General features: G+C 32.8%; 2 protein-coding genes across 2 annotated transcripts in view; one reads left to right on the top strand and one right to left on the bottom strand.

Annotated features, from left to right (window-relative positions):
* The window catches only part of LOC143067780 (neo-calmodulin-like), a 146,783-nt gene that overhangs the window by 6,589 nt on the left and 112,258 nt on the right, over nt 1-27,936 (bottom strand). The window lies entirely within an intron of this gene.
* LOC143066390 (uncharacterized) lies at nt 13,584-27,368 on the top strand. Its single transcript, XM_076239334.1, has 7 exons — nt 13,584-13,694; nt 15,245-15,306; nt 20,380-20,494; nt 21,004-21,077; nt 23,703-23,805; nt 25,848-25,903; nt 26,883-27,368. The coding sequence occupies exons 1-7, from the start codon at nt 13,600-13,602 to the stop codon at nt 27,248-27,250; spliced, it is 873 nt and encodes a 290-aa protein (XP_076095449.1). The 5' UTR covers nt 13,584-13,599; the 3' UTR covers nt 27,251-27,368.

The following is a 27,936-nucleotide window of genomic DNA, read 5'->3' as shown; positions in this document are numbered from 1 at the left end:
TTCTAAACCAGTCCTGCCACAAAGTTAACAAACTTAACGATTCTGAAAATAAACTGATTCTTAAGATTATCAATTCAACACCGTAATTCGATAGATAAAAGAAGATGTGGATTTAGTGCCAATGAGACAGCTCTCCGTCGAAGTCACAATATGGTTGTTGAATGTTGAACTGATTAACGATTTACTCTTACATGTAGATGCAAGTTTGTTTTTTCATTAAGTCTTCATCATATGAAATTCAAGCAAATTACTCCCGTTAGTGGTTTAGTATCATACTACCAAAATATTTATGAGAAAAGCGTAACCTGTACCATGCTAACAACTGGTTTTAGAAAAAATGTGTTTATTTTCCATGCAAACACCCTAGGAATGAATCAATTTTAATTCCAAAATGATCTGACAACAGTATTGTAACTGCATCCCTTCTAAATAAGTCTTTTTTAAGGTTGGTAAGTTTTTGAAGTGATTTCTAACATTGTTGTGCTTGGTATAGATTATTACCATAAAATATTTGATGTTAAATTCCTGAACATTTAAAGATGTCTGCATACTGATTTATATTAATAAATGATGTCCTAGTTCCGATTGTAAAATTTCGTAAATGTTACGATTAGTTTGTGTTATCGAGAACACTGGTTTGATAATTATTCAGAGATTTCTTTCGTTTAAATCAAATATTTTGTTGTATTTTCATACATGAGTTATAGTTATCAAAGGTACCAAGATTATAATTTAGTACGCCAGACGCGATTTTCGTCTACATAAGACTCATCAGTGACGCTCATGTCAAAATATTTATAAAGCCAAACAAGTACAAAGTTGAAGAGCATTGAGGATCCAATTTCCAAAAAAGTTGTGCCAAATACAGCTAAGGTAATCTATGCCTGGGATAAGAAAAGTTTTTCAAAAAATTCGAGTGAATTGGACACTTTGAGATATATAAACACAATAAGATGGTGACAAGGGAACGTCACCGTCTAAAAATGGATAATTAACAATTATAGGATATGACACGGGTGTCATTCGGTTTATCGAGAGAAATGATCGTGAAAAAATATCTAACGGCGGTCAAGTATTGAGAGACGATCGTGAAAGTTCTGGTAACGGATCGTGAAAGACATTTAATGTACATTCTAGTTCAGAATCTTTGGAAAAATCGCTTGATTTTCAAAACGCGGAATTAATCCGAACAAAAAAATATGTCTGTCAAAATGGTTTAACTTCCTCAACATAACTGTGAAAGAAGATAAAGAAAATATGAAGTACTTTTTGAAAAAAACACAAAAGGCGCAATGCGTGTCTATGAAATTAATTACAAATAACACGCTTTTTGTAACTATAATGGTCATATTTCAGAATATCATGATGTATTTGAAATTTAATCTTTGGTGTATCTGATAGTACAATAAAATTAAAGTATGTTCTTCCATTAAAAGCGTTAATTTGTTTATGAAAACCTTGAATTTGTTGAATTTCCATCAAACTTGATCGTGAAAGATCAGGCAACATATTATTTCGATCGTGAAAGAAAAAGCGTGACCAGACTTAATACTACTCTAGTCTCAATATGAATATGGCTGGGAACAGCAAAATTGATGAGAGCGTTGTCGGGATCATAAAATCCTTTGCTTGTATGACATGATTGACCAGTGTTTTTATATCCAGTCATAAACCTTTGAAAACGTCCATGAAATAGAATTTTACCAATGTACCAGAACTGCTTGGCTTTTTTAAACGTATACCGCATTAATATTGTTGGGGGTGTACTCCAAAACCTTAAAATGTCACAAAACAATAAAAAGCAAATATTTGAAAAGTCGAATTTCTTATTTGCTATTAGATTGAACAACATTAAAAGATACTGTAGGAATCCAAACTTGCTATTTCTTTGATAACAATTGGTAATAACTTAACTATCTCATTAATTTCGACATCATCATCACAATATTCTTGTGTTGATTCTGTAACGTTATCTGCATCGTCAACCTCTTCCATTTGCTCAACTTCACTGGATTGTTTTTTTCGGCGTTTTGTCACCCATTGTCTTTTCTTATTGCCGTAGTTGTTATTTCTTTTTCTTTTCATTTTCTGAAAATATTAATACTTTGAAATACTTACAACTATTGAGGATGTTGACCTATCTATCCTTTCTCAATACCAATAACAAATATCAATTGTCATATCATTGAAGAATAATTTGAACGTCCTTGTAGCATCAGATCTTTCACGATCCTGTTCACGATCTTCAAAAATGCGGTACGTGATCTTTCACGATCCAAAAAATCAATTTTGTGTAAATAGTTCTTTATTTACCAAGTTTCAGATTATATTTATACAAAATAAATATGAGAACCGTTTAATTAATTCATATACAATGCCCTTATTCTGATAAAAGTAGTTTATCTAGTCGAATTTGTGAAAAAAAATCGTGTTTGTTTACATTTTTGATGTCATTGAAATGTCGAGAAGCAATCTGCCTTTTGTCGTTTTGTAATAACTGTGTACTTTTGAAACTGGATATTCTGACATACTGATCATAATGTTGAACCATTTGGACAGACAGTTTTATTTTGTCGTAAATGTGTTTGTGTAATTAATTAAATTAGAATATTTACTGACCTTTCAGATGTCTTCTCGATTAAATGTCTTTCACGATCCGTTACCAGAACTTTCACGATCGTCTCTCAATACTTGACCGCCGTTATATATTCTTTTACGATCATTTCTCTCGATAAACTGATTGACACCCGTGAAATCAAACATTATTACCATGTTATCATATACAGTTTAGTATAGGAAAAATCGCTTTAAGTAATTAATAAATCTATATTTGTAAGGTATTTTGTACATGTGCAGCTTTGGAAGCCAGTATTTAATTTGAACTTTTATTGTATTTGGTTCTGCCTGTAAATGATAATGTTTTCTACAGATGGCATTTACCAGTAATGGAGTCAATTGGAATGTTGATGAATACGTTATTTTATTTTCAAGAACCTCACTGTAAAATTCATTATCAGCTTGGAAAAAAATAAATTCCTTGGCGAGATATTTTAACTTATGTTTATCAACAAATAGGGCTATTATGGTTGTCGTTAGAAATATAATGTTCTTAAATATGGATACTATGAATACAAGGAAGACAGAAGGAATTTGAATTACACGGATATAATCTCACAGTGAACAAGGATGTTTTTTTAACAATATCATAAATGACGGTTGTAATTCCCCTGTGATCTATAATTTTTGCATCAGACTATTATTTCATGTGTGTACACATATGCTGTTTACGGTAGATCTATGTTAACTTTGATAATAAACTTTTAATATAAAAAGAAGATGTGGTATGATTGCCAATGAGACAACTCTCATAAATGAGTCCAAAATGACACAGGAATTAACAACTATAGGTAACCGTACGATCTTCAACAATGAGCAAAGCCCATACCGCATAGTCAGATATAAAAGGCATCGAAATGACAATGTAAAACAATTCAAAAAAGGGACGAAAGATGCCAGAGGGACAGTCAAACTCATAAATCGAAAAAAAACTGACAACGTCATGGCTAAAAATTAAAAGGGCAAACAGAAAAACAATAGTACATATGACACAACATAGAAAAATTAAGAATAAACAACACGAACCCCATCCCGAACTAGGGTGGTCTCAGGTGCTCTGGAAGGGTAAGCAGATCCTGCTCCAAATGTGGTTCCCGTCGTGTTGCTTATGAGATAACAAATCCGGTAAATAGTCTATTCGGTAGTTCACATTTATGAAAGGGAAGGGGATTGTAGTTACGACGTAAGGAACATATCAAATATCATTTGTGAAACGGTTCTTCCAAAACGGTCAACCAACTCGTGATGGCGTCCGAAAAAATTTACGAAGAGATGATTCCAACATCACCATTTGGAACTCTTGATCTATTAGCTTCCTTGTGAGCATCAACCCTCTATCAAGGAAATCATGATAGGAAATGCAAGCACGGGAATATCGTATCAATTGGGATATATATACATCGTATGCAGGTGCTGCTGGAATGTTGCTACTTAGAAATAGAAAGTTCACAATTGAAAAGCTCTTTAGTCTTAAAGTTTTGTTTTCAGTCGACCCTCATTACATTGTCAATTTCTAGATATAAGTCAAGATATGAGGCCGACTTAACTGTATCTGTTTTATCCTCTATCTCTAGTTCAATGGGAAACTTTTCCAACGAGAAAACTAACTGCCTTATTTACATAAAAAAATAAACGAAAAACAAATATGTAACACATAAACAAACGACAACCACTGAATTACACTAAATTTTAAGTTTTTTATCCTTTAAACTGCTGGAGACCTAGGGAAAGATTTTAAAATGAAATTTTATATATAGTTTTTATCAACTTATGTAACACCCTATAAACAATCCAATGCACTCATATGTTTTGCCAAATTATATAATAAATCTACTTGTTACACATTTTTTTTTACGTCAGGCCTTTGGTTATTGGTCCGAGTCGATAAAATATTTTAATACTTTATTGCATTACAGTGACGAATCCAGAATTCTTGAAAGTGACACGGAATAAATACTGCCGCGCGTATCGAGTTGAGAAAAAAAGCTGGACGATTTTATGCAAAATATATGATATATTCTCTGCGCGCAGATGAGGCAAAACTCTTAAGAACTGGTCAGTTCATCAAAAAAAAAAGAAAAAAGCTAACCAGAGAAATTAAATCAGAGATTGTTGTTAGCCTACTATACAGCTTGATTTGGACAATTTGTTCGATTGGAATATCGAATGGATGCTATACTTCCATCCTGATAAATGTAAGGTGCTGAAAATTTACAACAAGCGGAAACAAGTTGACACATATAGTTACCAAATGAAAAAGTATGATGGTGGTACGACAACATTAGATGTGATAGATAAAGAAAAGATATTGGTGTAAACATAGATAGTCATCTGGCGTTTGATAAACATATACAAATTAAAGTGAATAAGGCAAATCAAATAGTCGGTATTATCCGAAGAACGTTTAATTCAATAGATCATAAATCATTCTGTCTGTTATTTAAGGCGCTAGTTACACCCCACTTAGAATATAAAAATAGTGTATGGAATCCATATAAAGTGAAAGACATTGGATCATTAGAAAATGTCCAGAGACGAGCTACTAAGATGCTACCATACTTAAATGACAAACGTTATATAGAACGCCTACAAATACTGAAATTGACAACACTAAAGTTAAGACGAATGCGTGGGGACATGATAGAAACATTCAAAATACTTGCTGAAATATACGATAGTGAAGCAACTACCAACTTGTTTACTCTAAACAACAGTTCAAATAGAGGACATAAATTTAAAATTAACAAACAAAGATTTAAATTAGATATGCGCAAACACCTTTTCACAAACAGAATAGTAGACACATGGAATAGCTTGCCAGAACATATTGTAACAGCAACTAAAGTAAAATCATTCGAAAATAGACTAGAAATTTACTGGAAAGATCATCCTATGAAATTAGACTATACAATTGAGTATAGACAACACACAATTAGAGTAACCGAAAAAGAAGACACTACGGTAGAAGACACGATAGAGATGAACATAGAAGAGCAGCAGCTCCTGCGTTCATAACGAACGTAGGTAAACGTAGGTAGGTATTCGATAGACAAGACACGTGAAAATACTAACTAAAACGTACCTGTAAAAACGACAGTTAGCTATTTGAAAATATTTTCAATAACATCCTTGTTGTTATATAATTATTCATTAATATTTAATCGGAACAGTGCACCCTTCGTATATTCATTTATTAACATACACATTCTTATATCAAATAAAAATTTTAGATTTAGCTGTAGTTAAGTAATTTTTCCTGAATGAAGTACCATCAATTTTTAGGGGGAAATTGTTTTAACGTTAATTTTTAAGCTCTTTATAAAAATCGTTTGCAAGCCACTCTCTATGATTAATGTAAGATAACTCTGGTTTATTTTCCCAACTTTTGATCATTATTGGGACAAAATATTATTTGGTTTTCATATATTCTTTTTCAAAAAAGTTAAAATGTTCTATAATGTTCGAATCATAATTTCTCATTTAAAAAACGTATGATATAAGTTTGAAGTTTTCTAGAATAAAATGGTAGTAACGGTGTTAACATTTTGTGTTTATGCGTATGTGTATGTATATCTTGTGTGTGTTTGTGTAGGGGGTGTTTCACTTTATACATGTATTTGTTTTGGGGAATCAAGTAATATCGATAATTTAAGACAATATGTCTGCTTTATATGAATTCTGACATAACTATATACACCATATTACAGCAATAAATACTTTTACAAGAACCTGGATATATGCTGTCGGAGGTGATATGATTCGGACAATAACTTAAAACAGTGTATTTTTGAAAGCAGAATGAAACATGTGGTTAATCACCGAAATGTTTTAATATTTTACTAGAAGTTAGTACGATGATCTGAATTTTAAATGTATAATTGTCATCTACGGATTAGAGTATAACCTTTGGGAATTGTTATATTTCGATGAAACAAAAGTATGTGTGGTCATAGATCAGACATCAATACCAATAATTCTTTATTCAATTTATATTATGATACCACTGCTACAAATCATCATTCAAACCAATACAAATTTACAGCTAAGATTTTGAATATTGCTAGTTACAGACTTCAAACAAGTTCGCATAGGAAAAGATGAAAAAGAGAAAAGTTGCCTTTCTGTCTACAAAGGCCTCGATGGCGTCAATTTGGGCAATATTCTTACACATAAATTGATCGATCGAAACAACTCCTTATTTTAAAGATCAGCCTGTACTTATTATATCTTCTACCAGACCAATGCAGCTAAAATTTTCAATTACAAACACGTTTTGCAGGATCTCATTATTGACGACTTCAAGTCTTAACCTTCTAATTGCACCCGTGCTAGTTCCTAATTCACATATAATTCGACAGGTCACCTTATTAACGTTGACCTCAACATTGTAAATAACACTTCCTTACTAAATGTGTTATCCAAATGTCCGAAATCAATCAATTTGAAACACGACTGCAAAACAATGATGAATTCAGTCGCGGGTTATGCCAAGCAAAGGGCCTTTTTGTTATCAAACTCGAGAAAGAAGACATATATACTCTGTACGAATTAATTCAGGCTGTGAACCGTTGGAAGATGTACAAGAGTAGCTGTGTATGCAAAGGGAAGTTAATTGAGGATTAAAATTATTTGAAAAATATACTGTCAATAATAACAGAAGTGCTTTCGAAATATTTAGATGTGGGGTTGCTCCACCCAAAAGTACGGAGCCTCGCTAGGGACATGCAAAGAAAAAAAAAATATTGTGCGCACAAAATAATATATTGTGCGCAGAACTTAAACATATTGTGCGCACAAAATAATATATTGTGCGCACAATTTAAATATATTGTGCGCATAACTTAAACATATTGTGCGCACAATATGATATGGTGTACGCCCAAAAATTGGAAAACAGTTTTCACTTGACCATGAACTCATTTTATTGATCATTCAACAAGGTTAAATGTTCGTGATTTAGACGAAATCTCAGATATCAAATGCAATTATAGTTCTTCTATATTTGGTTGTATGAAACGATATTTTAGTGTCTAAATGTCAACTTGGAAAGTGTCATCTGACCTTGACCTCATTTTCAGGGTTAAGTGGTCCGGCTAAGTATTCTTTTGGTGTTTTTGGTGTATTTCTCGGATACTGTAAGCATTTAGCTAGATATATTTGATGTACGGAATGTTTGTATGGTGTAATAGTCTATCTTGCAGTAATATTGATCTGACCTTGGTTTTATATTCATGGTTCGTGTTATTTGATTCTTGTTTGGTCTGTTTTTCAGATACTATAAGGAATGAGTAAACTTTATTTGTTTTATGGAATGATTGTAATGTATATATATTTGTCTGACCTTGACTTTATTTTCATAGTTAATTGGTCAATTTTAAATATCTCAGAATTGGTATATTTTTTAGATACGATAATAAAGGTATAATTTAGCTTGATTTAATGTACAAAATAATTATAAGGCGCGCATGTTTTATAAGGTTTGTTTCTCAGATACATTTGGTTCTTCAATACAGCAAGAAAATCTCGCACCCAAAAGCGCTTCAGCTGGCCCATAAACAAAAATATGTTCTAGTTCAGCGATAATGGACGTCATATTAAACTTCTTAAGGTGGCACGGTAGTATTTCCTGGCCCATAAGGGATAACGATAGCCTTTTTAGAATTTTCACCACTTTCTAACACTGCAAAAAATTCTACATTCACAGTTAACTGAAGTACTTTCATTTTACTATTCAGAAATGAATTTGAATATGTATCATGACCGTTTACTTTTTTTTGCTATTTTTAAAAACCTAAGGCCACTAGTACTTTTAGGTCTTTTATGGTGCAGTGAATAAAAAAATTCTCAAAAATTCATTTCCATCTGTATGTAAAATTATTTCATATTTTTCTACACCTGATTCATCCCTCAGTTTGGGAAAGTATGTTCAGTTGATACTGTATTTTTTGTTCAATCACACTGTTTAGATACATTAACCTAAGTAGGGTACACAAAAGAGCAACCTAAATTCTGGAATGCAAATACTACCGTGCCACCTTAAGTGTTTCTCGTTTCTCGTTTTTTATATAGCTTAGGCCGTTGGTTTTCCGGTTTGAATGGTTTTACACTAGTAATTTTGGGGACCCTTTATAGCTTGCTGTTTATTGTGAGCCTAAGCTAAGTGTTAAAGACCGTACCTTGACCTATAATGGTTTACTTTAATAAATTGTGACTTGGATGGAGAGTTGTCTTATTGGCACTCATACCACATCTTCCGTTATCTATCCAAAATATATAAAAGAAACTAAAATTCAAATTCAATGAAGACCTACACAAAGGCCAGAGGCTCCTGACATTGCACGGACACAAAAATGCGGCGGAGTTAAACATGTTTTGTGAGATCTCAACCATTCTTTTGTACCTCTAGCCAATGCAGATAAAAAAACAGCAATACCGACAGTAAAACTCAGTTTAAAAGAAGTCCGTGTCCGATGTCAGAATAGGTAACAAATGAAACTTAACAAAATGACAATGATACATAAATTAACAAAGGACTACTAGTTGAATCATAATTGTTTCGTTTGTTTTCAAAATACACACTGAGGAATACTTTTTCATTGACTATTCCTAAATTGCTTCGTAACATTTCAGTTTCATAATGAATACGAACAATATTCTGTAAAATTGTATAATGAAATCGATCAAAAATAGATACTATCAGTGACCTCTTGCTCTCTCTTCTTTTAATCAGAATGAATCTATAACTTGACCTGAAACATTTGTACACAACTCTTAAAAAAATTCTAAATCATAATTAGCATACTGTTCTATGTCGGAAACTTTTTATTCAGCGGTAGTCGTTTATTGGCGTGGTTCATATATGTTTATCTATTTGTTACAGTCACTTTGGGCCTTTATAGTTTGCTGTTAGGTGTGAGCCAACGCTCCGTAATGAAGACCGTACTATAACCAATAATTGTTAACTTTTAATAAATTATGATTTGGATGGAGAGCTGTCTCAGTGGCACTCATATTGCATCTTTTGACTTATATATGTACTCGGTTTTATCTCTATTTGATATGGTGAATTTCTTAGACTGAACACACCGTCACATTTCAATAACGAGCAGTACATTTTAGGTCAAAACCGTACTTAATCATGAACAAACATAGTCATCTTTAATGATAAAAAAAGACTAGTGTACATGTATTCAGTTTTCAATGTATTTGGCTTACTCTACACTTTTACAATGATAATTATGTTTAGAGAAACCACATTATTCATTTAAGTTGATGACACTAAAACGTCATCATAAACTATAACCAAATCATTTACCATAAACAGAGACGGACGGATGAACGTACGTAAATACTTTTAAATATAATGGCCATCTCTATCGTCGACGGAGCATAACAAAGTCGTGAATTGAGAAACATGTCAGTCTTGTGTCAATCAAAACAAAATCTTGAGATTTTTAGAAATAAAGTATAATGCACAAGTGCAAATAGTGCAAATAGTGCATAGGTTCGATAGTGTTCTCACTCTATTGCCAAGTCTGTTTCAAACAGTTCCAATAAACTCTGATATAAAGTGGAGGCTTCCGACGCATCTGTTGGTAAACCAAGTTTCAGACGAAATAAACGTAATTTATTCAGTATTCATGTCAGGAGTCGATACAAATGCACTGATGATTTTTTGAGTATTTCCATGTAATCTAGCCTCATTTCAATAGAAAACCTTATGCATTTTTCCATTCTGTAACTTTAAAAAAGGAGACATTGAAGCCCCGTACCATGTGTAAGGTCAAAGAATTTAACGCACACTATATTATGTTGTGCGCACAATATGTTTAAGTTGTGCGCACAATATATTTAAGTTGTACGCACAACATATTTAAGTTGTGCGCACAATATATTTAACTTGTGCGCATAATATATTATTTTGTGCGCACAATATATTATTTTGTGCGCACAATTTATTTATATTGTGCGCACAATATTTTTTTTTTCTTTGCATGTCCCTAGCGGGGCTCCGTACAAAAGAGACACCGGAAGGTATGAAAGAAGAAAAGTCCACGAAAGTACATGTTAAAATGTAGCTCTATTGTCGAGGGTGACCTTCATGTCCTTTAAAAATGCCCATTTTATTTTGATTTAAGACAAATCATAATACATGAAGCTATATATTTTAATAAACGTTTTAACCTATTATCAGGTAGAAAAAATTCATATTTTTTTAAATATCGACAATTTTGCTGCTATAGTTGCCAAAACCTGCAGCAATATATTATTGAGCAGAAACAGTATTTTATTTCACTAGTTCGTAAAGAAACAAATGTTTTACTCTCATTTAGTATAAATGTATACTGTGAATATTTAAAGTAAATGTGTAAAAATGTGTTCATATGTATATATTGTGTCTTTAAAGTCTCTCAGAAATCTTTTTAAGATTAGGTGCATTATGCCGGCGTCACACATTGGCGTATAGGCCGGCGTGCACCTGACGTACAGAGAATATTGACAAAGTCCGTATACGTTAGTTGCACGCCAGAGGAACGCTTAAGCAAAGTTTAACGTTAAACGCGTGTTGCATAATACCGCAGTCCAAAAAGACCACGATCGCACTACTATCTGTGAAATCTGTGAATTTTGACGATGGTAGTGCGATCGTGTAGATCGCAGTAAGGTCGTAATACGGTCGTGATGAGGTCTTGATGATCGTGATAAGCGTGGCAAACTTTGAACATGTTCGAAACAATCGTAGTGCGGTCGTGGCGAAATCAGGTCGTAGTACAAGCGTAGTGAGAGTGCAGTAAGATCGTGGCAAGATCGCAAAGGTCGCTGTACCATCGCAGCGAGAGCGTTGCGAAAGCGTGATTATATTCGAGGAGACTGCGATACGATCTCACAACGACGTTATTACGACCTCACTACGACCATCACGTTCTCATCGCGACCCAACAACGCTTCCTCTACGACTATACCACGTTTACAACACGCTGTTCAAGACCATAGTACGATTCTAGCACGACCTTGCAGCCGTCATTGCGCTCTTCCTACGGCCTGACTACGTTCATACTACGACTTACATTCTTATTGTCATTTTCACATAAAATATATTAAATCTTGTTTGTCTGTATGTAATAAGGACTTCTTGTCCATTTTCTCAAACTGCTCAACCATTCCACATGCATTATATATGCATGTGCCTATCCTAAGTCTGGAGCCTGTCAATCAGTGATTATCGTTTGTTGATGTGTTACATATATGTCTTTCATTCATTTTTTTAACATAAATAAAGCCGTTAGTTTTCTCGTTTGAATTATTTTACATTGTCATTTCGAGTCCTATGCGGAATGGGATTTGCTCATTGTTAAAAGCCGTACGGTGACCTATAGTTGTTAATTTATGCGTCATTTTGGTCTCTTGTGGAGAGTTGTCTCATTGGCAATCATACCACATCTTCTTTTTTTTTAATATTCTCACATCTGTGTCATCTCTACTATCGTTCACTAAAATATCGTCATTTGAGCTTGATGGACCAGGAATAGGTTGTAATTCAGGTTGTTTTGGTCTTTGCTGGATGAGGGTTCGTAACTATTAGAGCTCTCTCTGCGTCGGAATCAACCCCTACCACCACGCCGACGTGTTCTAGTAGATTTTGGTGACATGGCTGTATTGTTAGCGTGGAAGATGCCAAGGTAAAAAATCAGAGGGCATTTACACCCCATAATTAAACGTCACAAATACGTTCAAGCGACTTTTTATCCTTCGTAGCGTGCATTCCATCTACGTTAGACAAACGCCAAGGCATACGCCAACATACGTTACTTGAACGCGCGATAAACGCTTAATTACGCTTCTTGTACGCACAATGCACGTTTAAAGCTCGTTGTGCACACGATACAGATATGATTGACAGGTTGAATGCATTCAAAATTACTAGTCACTGTGTATTTGCAGCGTACATGATTTTTTTACCAATCCCGGCGTACGTCGGAGCTATACGCTGATGTGTGACGCCGGTAATATAATGAGGTGCATTATGCTAGCGTCACACATTGGCGTATAGAGCGGCGTGCACCAGACGTACAGATAAAATTGACAAAGTCCGTATGTGTTAGTTGCATGCCAGAGGACGGATAATCAATCGTTAAACGAGCGTTGCATAAGTTTGAAGTACGTCAGAATGCAAAGTTATACGCTTGGGGAACGCTATAACTCCAGGAAATGTTCATGCAGCTTAACAATTTTAATCCAGCTCGAGCATGTGTCGGGTGTATCCCTGTACGCTACACGCACGTAATACATACACTACAAGCGCGTTGAAAACGCTACAAATAAGATTGAGACACGTTTAGGGCACGTTATATATACGCTTCAAGATCGTTCGACTTTATCTAAATCGTATGCGGGTGTGTTTTTAAAAGCAACCCACCATAATTAAACGCCTCAGACACGCCTAAAGCACGCTGTATCGTCACAGATACGATCGGGACGCGTCTCAAATACGTTCAAGAAAAAAAATGTCCTTCGCAGCGTGCATAATTTGCATCTACGTTAGACAAACGCAGGAAATACGCCAACATACGTTACTTGAACGCCCGATAAACATATATACAAACAAATAAATGACTTTAAAGTCCACATTCGGATTTAATAAATTAGGAAAAAACTTTTATGCAATGGAATGCAAGTAACACAGTGTGTAACTGTTCGTTGTAATAATAGATGGATATTTCGGGTCCGTATTTTGTTTTTATAGAATTTAGTTTTTTTAAACCCATATATACTGAAGGAGGAAAAACGCATCATCATCTAAATATGCATGTTGATAAAACTGTTTTAATTATGTGATTTTCGACTTCCATCACCGGAACATATAAGTTGTGTTCGACATTATACAATACAATGAGGAAATATTTGTTATTCGTTTGAGACTTGCATGTATGTATATGTACATGGAGATTTATGGATATGAATATGGGTTTTGTTGTTGTTATCATGACCTTTATTGTGCCGTTCTTATCACTAACTATACTTGTATATGCTGGTGAATCCAACGAGGTATCGAGTAATATCACTAAAGGAGAATGCATGTAAGTAACATTCAATAAAAACTTACTTTATTTTGATGTAGCCTTATTATTATATTAAAAATAGAATAAAGTTCTGATAATATCTGCTTTTTTTAAAACAAAATGAAGAAAAACAGAGATAAAAAAAAAAGATCCTGGGAAAAAAATTCCTCCCCTTCCCCCAAACACTTCAAAAGACACACACACTCAGAAAAAAATGAGTGGTTGGTGCAAAGTCGTGAATCCGGGAATATGATTTTACTGCTATGAAGCATGTTTTTTTTTCAAGTGAGAATTTTAGCTGTACAGATCATATATGTTGAAAGTATCCTATGATAAAACTAAGACTACTGAACGTCTGTTTCCAGCGAGGATTTACCTTTTTCAAATGTTAACTTCATGTATAATTGGATTGCAGGCTCTTTATCGCCTATATTTTATGTATTTTTATGAAATATTTTATCTACTTTTTCAAATATTTTATCTACTTTTTCTACGGCATTTACTTCTTTTAGAAATGTAAATAACATGTAAAGAAAAAATGCATTGTAAGCAATCTCACGTATACAAAATAATGTATCAAACACTTGTATAAGGTTGGCGTGGGGATGCATTATACTCTACAAGTTGAGTAATATATGTAACGCTACCGATACACATACTCTTTTCGATTTGGTTAGATATTATCAGATTATTACATGGCATTTTTCATATCGCATGTATTATCAGCCCTAGGTTCAATATCAGCCCAAGAGCCGCATGACTTGAGGGCTGATATTGACCGAGGGCTGATAATACATGCGATATGAAAAATGACATGTTATGGTCTTTTTATCATATGCCGTTCAACGGTAGAGAAAAATGACAGATTCATATATTGATCCTTTTACGTGGTTCCCGAAATTTAAAGAGTAAAAAAGTTCACGGCCGTTGGGCCAAAAATTTGATACATTCAATATGAAAATCTTTCTATCATATGCCTCAGCAGAGAGAGAAAAAAAACCCATTTTAATATGGGCGAATCGACAAAAAAGTAATTCAACAATATACATAATGATCATTGTTTGGAAAAGTTTGGAAAAGTCAATTTTTCTAAATTATGTTTCAGAAACACTTAAAAAATGCATTTATTAAATAATTGCTTGTTTTTGTTGTTGTTTTTTTTTATTATTTTAAACAATATACTTTCCAGTATCCAAATAATTGTTTTGTTTTGTAATGTTTTTCACTGAAAACGTAGCATTGAGGTATATTTTCCGGAATTAGCCGAGTATTACCGGAATGCCATGTGATAACGTTACGGAAAGGCATGTGATAACAATCGAAGCATGTGATAAACTTTTCATATCAGCCCGCTGAGCACCAATTCGAAAAATATGGAATTTACGTCAATTTAATGCTATTATCATACGGTAAAATTTATATGTTATTTAGTCTAAGTATATGATATGTTAGAATATCTGATGTCCTCACAGTTAGCAAAACACACATTTGATGTCTAATTATAACCGTTTCAGTACTTTATGCAGATGGTATAGGTTCAATAAAGTTGGAATATCTATATATTTCAGTCTTAAAGATGTTGGACTACGTTGTTGTTCTATGTATTACTTACTACGTGGAAGATGTCAAGGTAAGAAATCAGAGCGCATTAACCTTAAAACTTTTTGACTAAATGAAGATTGAATTTATCAATATTTTTGTCCTTTTCAGTACTGTAACAGTTTATTTTTTACTGAAGTAGACATGCTTAAAGTAACCAAACCATTTTAGTATGTTAAAAATTTATCAAATATGAATAATAAAAAGGTTCATTTAATAACCAAAAACACATTTCTAGATTTTTTTCATTGTAATCAGAATGTAATCAAAAAGTAATCATAATTACAGGGTATTTTGAAAAGTAATTGATTAAATTAAATTACATGTAATCAGATTTTTGGCTGATTAATGATTACACTGATTACTTGAAAAATTGTAATCAATTACAACTGATTAACGATTACAATTACAATTACCCCAAGTCTGTAATGGACGTTGCACATGAATCGATATCCTTAACATTAAAATACATTTAAAAATTTCAGTGCTGTACAACTTTGTACTTTTTTTCGCTTTCGATCTTTTATCGATCTTTTATATCTGGGCGTCACTGGTGAGTCTTGTCTGGACGAGGCGCGTTTTTGGCGTATAAAATTTTAAACCTGATGCTTTTTGTTATTCATTAATCATGTGTTTCTTTGTCTAATACGTTTTCCTATTTATAGTAGTCCTGTAATATTATGGTGTCATTTCTATGTTATATTTAACATTGCCATTAAAGTGCGAGGTTTGGCATGCCACAAAACCAGGTTCAACCCACCATTTTTTCCTTTAAAAATGTCCTGTACCAAGTCAGGAATATGGCCATTGTTATATTATAGTTCGTTTCTGTGTGTGATACAATTTAACGTTGCGTCGTTTGTTTTCTCTTATTTTTGAGTGTAAATTGACATTGCGATAAGACGTGTCACGGTACTTGTCTATCCCAAATTCATGTATTTGGTTTTGATGTTATATTTGTTATTCTCGTGGGATTTTGTCTGATGCTTGGTCCATTTCTGTGTGTGTTAGTTACATTGAAGTGTTGTGTCGTTGTTCTCCTCTTATATTTATGCGTTTCCGTCAGTTTTTGTTTGTTACCCCGATTTTGTTTTTTGTCCATGGATTTATAAGTTTGAACAGCGGTATACTACTGTTGCCTTTATTAAGCTGCACAGATTGTGATATCTTTAACAGCAATTTAAACGCTAGACACATGCACTTGTCTCATACCCACCCCCTTCCTATATACCTTAACATAATATAACACAGGAATTTGTCTAAGATTTTCCTTAATAAGGTATATACAGGGGGTAATCTGAGACAAGTTACATTAAGGTATATAGGATATTTTTTCTGAGACAAGTTATATTAAATTATATGAAACAAAATTTTTGAAACAAGTGCCTGTGCTCTAGATGTATATACTCGAGCATGATGGACGACGCAATTGTAAGTGTGATATGAGACATGTTTATCCATGCAAGAAAGATATCATAAGCCACAACCATAAGATAATGAACTTTATTCTTTGAAAACACGACGGGCGTATTATGTGCCCATGGCCAGGTGTTTATTAAAAAAGTGGAGTTTGAAATTTTCTGTAGAGCAAAAAAGAATCAGAAAAATACATTGTTTTTGTTCGATGTACAATGTGTGTATACGTGTAACCATCTGATGAGTTAAGCCTTTTTGAAATGATTTTTATAGTTCGTTCCTATGTTGTACTGTTACACCACTGTCCTAAGTTATATGATGGTTGGAACCCCGCTAACATATTTAACCCTATCATATTCTGTATGTATTTGCCTGTCCAAAGTCAGGAGCCTGTAATTCAGTGGTTGTCGTTTGTTGATGTGTTACATATTTGTTTTTTCTATACATAACTTAGGCCGTTAGTTTGAATTGTTTTACATTTGTCATTTCGGGGCCTCTTGAAGCTGACTATGCGGTATGCATGGGTTTTGTTCATTGTTGAAGGCCGTTCGGTGACCTATAGTTGTTAATTTTGTGTCAATTGGTCTCTTGTAGAGAGTTGTCTTATTGGCAATCATACCACATCAGTTGTTTATATGTAATAAAAAATATTCTATTGAAAGTCACATTTGGTGCCGTGACCATACAAGTTGTCCTTTAAATTCCTGTTATTTTGTAAAATGACATATTCATTGGCTTATACTTGTCAAAATCATTATCAGGTCAAGTATAAGCTTTGTCCTTCCAGAGAAGGTGTCCAGGGCAGAACTGGTCTTCATAGTTTATATAAAGAACCTGGATTAATTTGTTTATTTCGTGGCTGAGCTAGCATTAAGTAAAAAGGTATTCGGAAAACGTTACTTTAACTTGAATGTATGATTAGTCCGTTCACATTTTGGAATTCAATTCTATTCTGTCCCCCTGCCCACACAAAATAAATCATTAATAACAACAACAACAAAAAAACATTCGCACACTTTATCTGTCCAGTTTTTATTACCATTGACCATAAAATCTGAATTAGATTTTATAATATATAGTTAACAATGAAATGAATAATTCGTCAGCTTAATTCACTATTTGTACGTACGTCTCAATCCAAATTGCTTATTCTTACATTAGATTATTGACATCATGAATACTGTATATGTAATTTATGAGATGTGACATTATAATCTTGGTACATTTGATAACTATTTACACCTCTGGGTCGATGCCACTGCTGGTGGACGTTTCGTCCAGTAGTCAGCATTCGGTGTTGACATAATTATCAATTATGTGGTAATTTTTATAAATTTCCTGTTACAAAACTTTGAATTTTTCGAAAAACTAAGGATGTTCTTATCCCAGGAATAGATTACCTTAGCCGAGTTTGGCACAACCTTTTTGGAATTGTGGGTTCTCAATGCTCTTCAACTTTGTACTTGTTTGGCTATACAACTATTTTGATCTGAGCGTCCCTGATGAGTCTTTTATAGACGAAACACGCGTCTGGCGTCTTAAATTACAAATTCTACCAGTGGTACCTTTGATAACTATATACAAACAACAAGACATGTATATACAAATGACTGATACTTGTTAATAAAATGTAAGTGTAAGAAAACCGATGAATTCATTGGTTTCGTGCCTTAAAAAGTACATAATTTAAACGTAAATACTCTGACACATTACATTCTAAGCTATATGAAGATTGCATTATCACTCGATAAAACACGGACGCACTCGAAAAAACCTTGAACTACTCTAAAATTAAACCGAAAGAAATAGAAATGAATTTAGTCTCAAAATGCAATAACAAGACATTACGACAGACGCGCGTTTCGTCTACAAAAGACTCATCAGTGACGCTCGAATCCAAAAAAGACTAATGAACTTACTGAACATTAACAAGTAAGATTAGGTCATTGATTTATATTTATGTTGACTGTTAGCTCCAACTTGACTCAGAACGATAGTTTAACCGGTGTCATATTCTATTTGCATTAAAAAATGAAATTTGCTGAACAATACTCTATTCAAATAAAAAGTATATACAATGTCGTCAGGCACTGCATATTCTGTTATCTATTTTAATGATACATGCAAGTCAAGTCTACAAGAGAGTACAAGATGCGTCAGTCTTGCCTTATCAGGCTTTTAGTAAAAACGGCTTTGACAATGTTGTGATGTTTGATATATATAAGAAATTCAGATAGTATTATTATAATAATTTTTATACTTAAATAAAGGTGAACAATCCAGTGAGATATTAAACATTGAATTTCGATAAATGTGTTTGTGTTATTCAGTTATTGTTGTAGGATGAAACTAGTGCTTGACAGTATTCAATGTATAGTCGGACAAAATGGACAATCAAGCGACGCGTACAGTGGAGATTTTCTTCCCTCTCATAAGAATCTGTCTAAGAAATTTTCTAAACTGTCCTAGAACAGTTCTACATATATATAACATTTCGACCATATAACTGTTCCAAGTAAAACTTTCAGAATCAGTTCTAGGTAGAACTAACCAAATTGGTTCTGGGTAGAACTGTCAGGATCAGTTCTAGTGTAGAACTGACTAAAACATTCCAGGTAGAACTGTCCAAATCATTTCTAGTAGCAGAACTGTCAGCAGAACTGGCTAACACTGTTCTAGCCGTAGAAATGACTAAACCTGTCAGGATTGTAGAACAGTTCTCAATTACTTCAATGGCATCTCACTGGTCACCATTCAGTGTAATTATTATCGTTGATAAGTCACATGCAAAATCCCCCTGTCAAAGTTACCAGAATTTCAATGTATTTGAGACAGCGAATAGTTAATCATTGCCAAAGTGGAATATCGACCGAGGAAACGGTTATGGACATTTTCCGTCACGAGAAATGTTCAAACAGTTCTGTGATTAGAATTTTTTAATATATCTTATATTCTTTTGACTAATATTTAAGACAAAGAGTTCTTAAAACTGTTCTGTGGATAGAACTGACTAAATCTCAGACTGTTCTAGTCGTAGTTTAAAACTGATCTTGGGTAGACTTATCTAAATTGCAGGTGCGGGAATTCTCGCTACATTGAAGACCCATTGGTTGCCTTCGGCTGTTGTTTGCTCTATGGTCGGGTGGTTGTCGCTTTGACATATTCACCATTTCCTTTCTCAATTTTATTGTTCTGCTAGAACTGTCATAAAGGTGTCAGGATGACAGTATATTGTTATAGAACAGTTCTCCTAAAAGATTCTGACAGATTTGATCAGAGGTTAGAAGTGAACTCCATTGTATGTACCACTGCTTTGTACTCGTGTCCTTTTTTTTAATTCATTTTTACTGAAACACAATTTTGCAAATAAATGTAGTTTATTTTTTGTTATAAATTTGTAAAAGTAAAATAAAGTGCTTTTGAATACTTATTGCATTTTACCTGTTATTAATCAAATAGATAATTGTTGAATCAACAGCTATTGAATTTTGTTTGTAGGCATAGGTTTGATATATTTTGACATTTGTTTACATTGGTCGAAGACTTCAAATAATGAATGATGAGATGAAAATGATTTATTTTGGGGTTTTTTTTCTGCATGAAATATTGTACAAAGGCGGGTTGGAAAAAAAATGACGAGGAAAGGGGGAACAAAATGATCAATGTTATTGTTTTTTTTTTATTTAAGAATGTTCACCAGGAACATATCGTTACTCGGATGAGAACAACAACAATTGTACAGAATGTACAAAAGGATATTACGGCAAATACTGTGCGAACAAGTGCGACTGTCAAATTGGCAAGTAAGTTTTACTTGTATTACTTTTTGTATTTAAACATGATAAGTAATTGCACCGTTTAAAGATTGTACCGCCAATGTATTCAAATATTACCGGAATGGACAGTACTTCTATATCGGTAACGATACTTTAAAATTTTTTAATTTAAATGACTTCGTGTATATAAGCAAAGCTCTAAATTTAATTGATTGCTCAGATTTAAATATTGACGAAAGCACAGAGATATTTACTAAGATGTCAACAAAGTTAACTCTCTCACGATGAATACCGTATTCTCCATCTTATCTGGAATAACTCAAATTTAAACAAAAAATAAAGCAAAGAGTGTTTCTGATTTTACTTTTGATTGATTTTTTCTATATGTACAAACATATTCGAGATAAAGTTATTAATACTCGAAAAAGATTGGAAATTTGTCCAGCAGATTTTTAATTGTTTCTGTTTAACATATAATTAACATTTTTATGTTAGCATATAAAAATACGTAAACCCTAAATGTTTTTGTGCTTCAGTTGCAACCCAGTAGATGGAACTTGTAAGTGTGAAAGTGGTAATGTCGAATGTAACAAAGAAGCAGATGAAGCAGGTAAATGAAATGTAAAATTCAAATGCATTTAGAATTAGATTCAACTAAAACACAGGGATTTAGTATTTTAACGTCATGGACAGTCAAAGAAGATATGACTTGTGCAATGCCAAATATAAATGTATCGAAAGGCTGTAGAATAGTTAGGATAGTTATAAGAGTTAACCTCTTTATAGATTAAAATGAACGTGGGTGTGTATTAATACATCCCGTTTGAAAAATATACTAATTTAGTATAGTTTTAATTTGATTAAAATCGATATTAGTGTCAATCTAAACTATATTCAAAGATCTAATTACAACATTGGTAATATAACCATTAATAACAAGTCTGTTTAAAGGTTCGGCGAGTTTACACAGATCACATAGTGATTTCCATAAAATTTAGGTTGTAAAATACCGTTTTAATCAATTTTCTACAGGTACAACAAAAGAAAAAAAATTCTACTAATTCTATCTGCTTTAGATTTTGATCAATCTTTTGAAAAAAATCATCCAGTAATATTTTAGGAAAAAATAGTGATAAAAAATATAAATATATGTTCTTCTCATATATTTCATGATGTTATAATACTAAATCCCTAACAAGAGGGATTTTGCCTGATATTCATATGATGAAGACATATTTTTTCAATCAGTTTAATTGAGGGTTGGAGCTTGCACGTCAGTTACTGCTAGTAGTCTGTTGTTATTTATGTATTGTTGTCATTTTGTTTATTTTCTGTTGTTTCATATTCTGACATCGGACTCGGACTTCTCTTAAACTGAGTTTTACTGTGCTTATGTTTTTCTACATTGACTAGAGGTATAGGGGAAGTGTTGAGATCTTAAAAAACATGATAACCCTGTCGCAATTTTGCGGTTGTCCCAAGTAAGGAGCCTCTGGCCTTTGTTAGTTTGGTATGCTTTTGAATTTTGGTTTCTTGTGTATAATTCGGAGTTTAGTGTGACGTCCATTATCACTGAACTAGTATGCATATTTGTTTAGGGGCCAGCTGAAGGACGCCTCCGGGTGCCGAAGTTTCTCGCTACATTAAAGACCCATTGGTGATCTTCGACTGTTGTCTGCTCTATGGTCGGGTTGTTGTCGCTTTGACATATTCCCCATTTCCATTCTCAATTTTATTATTTTTTTCGTAGGTCAATTCATGTTTAACAAATTTTACAAATGTTTGCGACAAGGTATATTTACTGTAACTTGACCTTTAATCGAATTTTGAACGAATCCATATAGCATTTGTTTTTACAAATATCTAAATAAGAAGATGTTATATGATTGCCAATGAGAAAAGACCCCAAAAGAGACCAAATAACACATAAATAAAATTAGCAATTATATGTCATCGTACGGCATTCAACAATGATCAAAGCCCAAGTTCGCTTGTAGACAAGAACACTAGGATATATTTTAAATATAGAATTGGCCTTTTGTTACTGCAAATAAACACTAAAAGTTCCAAACTAAATTGCATGTATATTATTTTATCACATAGTTCAACTGCATAAATCAATATTAAATGTCAATCTTCAAAATCAGTAGACTGATCAACACCAAAGAATAGATAAACTCAAGTTACATCTGACAATGAGAGTTCGAACTATATTCTACGCATATAAAGCGCATCTTATTATGTAATCTAAAATTGGCAAACAAATATTTAGAAAAAAATAATAAACCTCTGAATATTTTCCCAAAAGATGCAATAGTATCTCACTGAAGAACCATTTAATAGGACAACATATTTATCATCATTTGATGCTTCTCGGATTTTTTTTATCTTGCTGTTGAATTATACAAACTATATCGTAATGCGAGACAGAGAAAAATCCTGAGCATAAATGAACATGTACATCTGCATGTGGACGTATGGTCTTGTTTTCTTTCCCCTTTGTATCACTCAAATGAAGAACCGATTTAGTACATTGTATTGAAAAAGTGGAATACATAAAGCCACTGTCAGCTTCAACTTAGTTCCCTACGATATGATCTTTCTAAATTTAATGCCAAATTAAAGTTTTTAATCAGTAAAAATTGAATTATTCTAAATACTAAAGATTTTCTTATCCCAGGCAGATAACCTTGACCGTATTTGGCACAGCGTTTTGTAACTTTTGGTCCTCAATGCTCTTTAACTTTCTACTTGTTTTGGCTTTCGAACTTTTTTTTATCCCAGTGCACTGGTGAGTCTTGTATAGACGAGACGCGCGTCTGGTGTATTAAATTATAAGACTGGTACCTTTTAAAGCCTATTATTTGTGCGTGTCTCTGTCTGGTATACTCTCCCATTTATTTGTATTGTAGTCCTGTCATGAAGTGTTGTCATTTCAATGTTATATTTAACATTGCCATAAATGCGGGAGATTTGGCTAGCCACAAAACCAGGCTCAACCCACCATTTTTTCTTAAAATGTCCTGTACCAAGTCAGGAAATTGGCAAGTTCGTATTTTATTCTTTGACGTACAGCGAGATATGATAACTCGTTTCGTGATGAAAGCCAAGTACTGTGACTTTGAGATGAATATCAGTAACATAAATGTTGTTTCATTGCTATGAGTTTAATTATTAAAAGGGTAGATATTTTGTGTGCTATATAAATACATATTTCTTTTTATTTGTATTTTAGATCCATCACATGACCCAGACCGACAAAATTATGTTGCAATTATTGTTCCTGTTTTGTTTGTTTTATTTGTTATGTTGCTAGTATGTACATTTAGTTGGATTCGGTGAGTAAAATCTAATAAATGGTTCAAGTTTATGAAATATCGGAAGAATACACAAATAGTTTGTTGGTAAAAAAAAACTGTTAACACATATGCTTAGTTGAATAATGTTTTGTTTAAATGAAAAAATCACAAGATTCCATTGATGTTTTTTTTTTTTTTTTTACAACTCGTTCCGTTGATTGATTTTGTCTGTTTTATGGAATTCGATGTTTTAAATTAGATTTGGAGTTGATATTTTTTTTTAATTCTATCTAGGGTTTTCATCATTCAATCTAATCAAAGTTATATTCTGAATGAGTTTTTAACTAATTATTTCATTGGGTTTGAATTCAATTTTTCTTACCACTAGCGTTTGTTCTATATTTTATTTCATTTAAACATTATCAGATAGAAATAGATTGAAGAAACTTAATGAAAACTACGTTATAAATTGCCGTCTTTTTGTTTTAGTCAAATTTGTTTTGTAAAAATGTAAGTAAAAAGAAAGGATGACAAAACAGGGGAAAAAGATAAAGTCGAAAGATACAAAAGATATCTTCAAACTCATCGGCAAACAATAAACTGACAGCGCCATGGCAAAAAGAAAAATCCAATACGACAAACAACAGTACACAAAATACAACAGTGAAAAACTAAAGACTGTGCAAAATTAACACCACCATAAAACCGTAGGTGATGTTAGGTGATCTAAAATGGTAAGCAGATCCTGCTCCTCATTTGCTTTTGGCATTGATACAGTTGCTCATAATAGAACATATCCAGTGGTAAGGTGAGTTCAGTGGGTAACATTCGGGTAAAGACGGGAGTGTAGTTACAACGTATCAGTCGTCATATATGTAGCAGATGTTTCAGAACGGTCAACCAACTCCTGCTGGTGTCTGTAAAATTCATAAAGGAATTATTTCAAATCAACTACTTGAAAGTTTATTACCTTTTCTGTGAGCAGCAATTCTCTACCAAGGAAACCATGATAGGATATGTCTACCATATTATATAAACTGTGAAATATATGTTCCATATGCAGGCGCTACATAGAAAATGAAAAGTTTGCAATTTTAACAAGCTAAAATCATCTATTTTGACGTAAAGTTTTGTGATCCCTATTGTCAATATTTATCTGCACATTAAGGTATGATGCAGACTTATCTATATCTATCGTAGCATCTCAAGATGCGTTCAACATGATCACCAAGCATCATCTATATAGCGGAAAGTGATGTTAGGAGGTAATGCTAACTTCTGTCTCTTCTTCCTAGGAATCTCAAGTATGAATTGTGCCCCGTATTTATGAAATCTTCAAGAAGATGAGAACAGTTTGTTCCCACGGGCATTTATATTATTTATTGAGAAACCCGTTCTCCAAACGTAATAAATACGTTTCAAACAAGAAATGAAACATTTTGACAAAGTCAGTGTCAAAGACTTATTTGCTTTAGTCTGATTAATATTTTAAAAAGTTCGATTTATCCATCCCTAAGACTAGATACTTGTTGGTCATTCTCCTTTTTTAAACAAAACATGACATACTCTTAAGTTTGTCTTAAAGTTTGAAATGAGCCGTACTTGTTTAAAGTATTGAAAAGTAAAACATTTTTAGTATTGCAAGATGAAAAGTTTTACATTGTATATACTCTAACAGATCTTTGTAATGCTTTATTACCAACATCACGCCACATCTAGACAAGGTAGCTTCACAGTGACTTTGAAGCCTGGCTTTAATTGCTGATAAAATTGATATTCATAATTCAGAAAGATGTTTTGTTGGGCGCTTCGAAAACCAAGCAATATAACGTTTTTTTCTTTCGAAAAGACACTTACGCAATTTAGGTATCCAATACAGTGAAGGAAGATCCATTCTTCATCCCAAAGAACATAGAACAAACATATGCGTATCCATGATTTCCACGTTGGTATGTTAAGTGTCGTGGATGTAAAGGTTGAGTTCAAGTGAATCCTCAATTCATTTCTCAAGCAGTTTTTACAATTTGATTTACATACAAAACGATGTTGTCTAAAATAAAATGACGACTTTATTTATTTAGGCTCTACAAGCAATTTGTGTCGCAAGATGGAGCAAATGGCAGAACGAGACTTGAAGGTAATCTTCAAATAATACTTATGTTAATCAACTTTTCGAATAGTTTAAAATTAAACCAACAGTCTTTCGGATGTAATTAACTTTCCATCATTCAACGAGTTGAACATTTCTTGATATTTTTATCCTTTATTTACCCAATTTACCACAAACGTCTAAACAGGAATTAAATCACTTTCATCGCTTTTACTTTTGACTGAAAATTATGATATTAAAAGAACAGGCAAACTATACAAAATGAATATTCAAAAAGTCTAAGACAAAGTGACAATGGCATGGCAAAAAGGACAAAAAGACAAACAATTGCACAGAAAACATAACATAGAAAAGTAAAGACTAAATTAAGGATGAGAACATTTATGAAGTGAAAGTACTCACGAAAATATCAGTTGATTGAACACATGTGACAAGAGGAAAGTACTTTAATTGCTCTTTCGTAGGAACTGATATGTCTTCAATATATATGCAAACAGATTAAAAAGGGTTTTTGGATTTGTAATTCATATATATACATCATGTATTGATATATACGGGTAAATTACTATACAGAAGAGAGCTTCACATTACACGGGCTATTAGAGAAAAATTGTTTAAAGAATCACTTTTTATGATAATGGTCCTTGTAAAAATGGCATTTCTAATCATCCCAGATCCTGCTATTTTCTGAAATAAACTAAGACATTGAAAAATGATGTAAACGTTCTTTCATCTTTCAAAAGCAAGAAATACAGTCGTAGTAAATATTCTACACAGTTTTTCAGCTGATGGTCGTGAAATGTATTTTAAAAACTTGTTGCCTCTTTTTTCTTAACATAGCAGATTTCCATTTAGTTTTATGATTTGACTTCGTGAATTTGGACGTGTTATGCTTCTAGTTGTGTGTTATTTGTATCCAATATTTTACCATAGAAATTTATAATCATATTGCCATAATGTATATTGTTTAATGCTAACTAACTTTGTTCATGTTTTAACATTACAGATTCCACAACGATTTCATGTATTTTATATTACACAAATAAACTTCGAGTTAAATTTACACCAGCCAGTGATGGTTTTGACCCTGACAATCATGATGAATACGGTTTTGACGACGGTCATTACTGCTCTATCAGGGAATCAGCGATGATCCGGCCGCTAAACCAAGGTCATGCTTCATTATACTTAGAAGATGGTTCAGAAGACGACAAGTATAATCATTTGAACCCAAAAATCGAGAGAAAGATCACAGATGTGTACTTAAACAACGGCAATATTTACACAAAAATACAAAATGTTCAAAGTGGAAAGCAAACTACTGTTACTCTTCCAAATTATGACAGGATGGAATTAAACAAGGATCAACATTAACGTCATGTGTTTTTATTTAAAAAGAAAACTATCAGACAATATTCAATCTACATGAGTTCTATGCGTATTTTTTGTTTATTATTTTTCTCTAATAAAATATAAGAATACACATATAAAATTTCTTTGATATATGTTTTTTGCAAATTGCTTCAGTATTAAAATTCAATCAAGTTCTTTAAGTCATCAAAACGACAAACAATGAATTGTGCGAACATCGTATGTCGTAAAATAAGACCTGGTAGTGCCTGTTAACAAGAAAAACACTCACTTTAACAATTCAACAATAAAATTTAAAAAAAAAGCACCTAATTTTGAAAAAAATATCAAAATCAGTTCGTCAGTACGGGTAGCTATCTAAAGTTGATTTATATGTTGGCTGAATATTGCTTTAGAAAAAAGTAACAGATACCATTAAGTTAAATTGAAAGCTGCAGTAAATGTTTAGAGAGTAAGTGCATGTATTTGCAATTGTCACACCGTTCACGTAAAAACCATTTTAGTTAATAAATGAATCTATCACGCCTGAAATCATTCCCCTTGAAAAGTTTAAGAAATGTCCCGAGTTAAGATATATATAAGAAAAATACAGTATAATTTAGTTTGTTGAGGGAAACATTAAGTTTGCATGCAAACAAGATTCAGAAACCATATAAAAAAATCTAGAGATTTTAAAAGTATAATGTTTG

This window comes from Mytilus galloprovincialis, chromosome 3 (assembly GCF_965363235.1).
Source record: "Mytilus galloprovincialis chromosome 3, xbMytGall1.hap1.1, whole genome shotgun sequence".
Classification (NCBI taxonomy): domain Eukaryota; kingdom Metazoa; phylum Mollusca; class Bivalvia; order Mytilida; family Mytilidae; genus Mytilus; species Mytilus galloprovincialis.
The sequence above is the reverse complement of the archived record's forward strand: the minus strand, read 5'-3'. Positions and strand labels throughout refer to the sequence as shown.

Coding starts and splice junctions, on each gene's coding strand:
- LOC143066390 (XM_076239334.1), top strand. CDS start 13,600: ATGACCTTTATTGTGCCGTTCTTATCACTAACTATACTTGTATATGCT. Junction 15,307..20,379: donor ACTACGTGGAAGATGTCAAG/GTAAGAAATCAG, acceptor TTTTTATTTAAG/AATGTTCACCAGGAACATAT. Junction 23,806..25,847: donor TGTACATTTAGTTGGATTCG/GTGAGTAAAATC, acceptor TTATTTATTTAG/GCTCTACAAGCAATTTGTGT.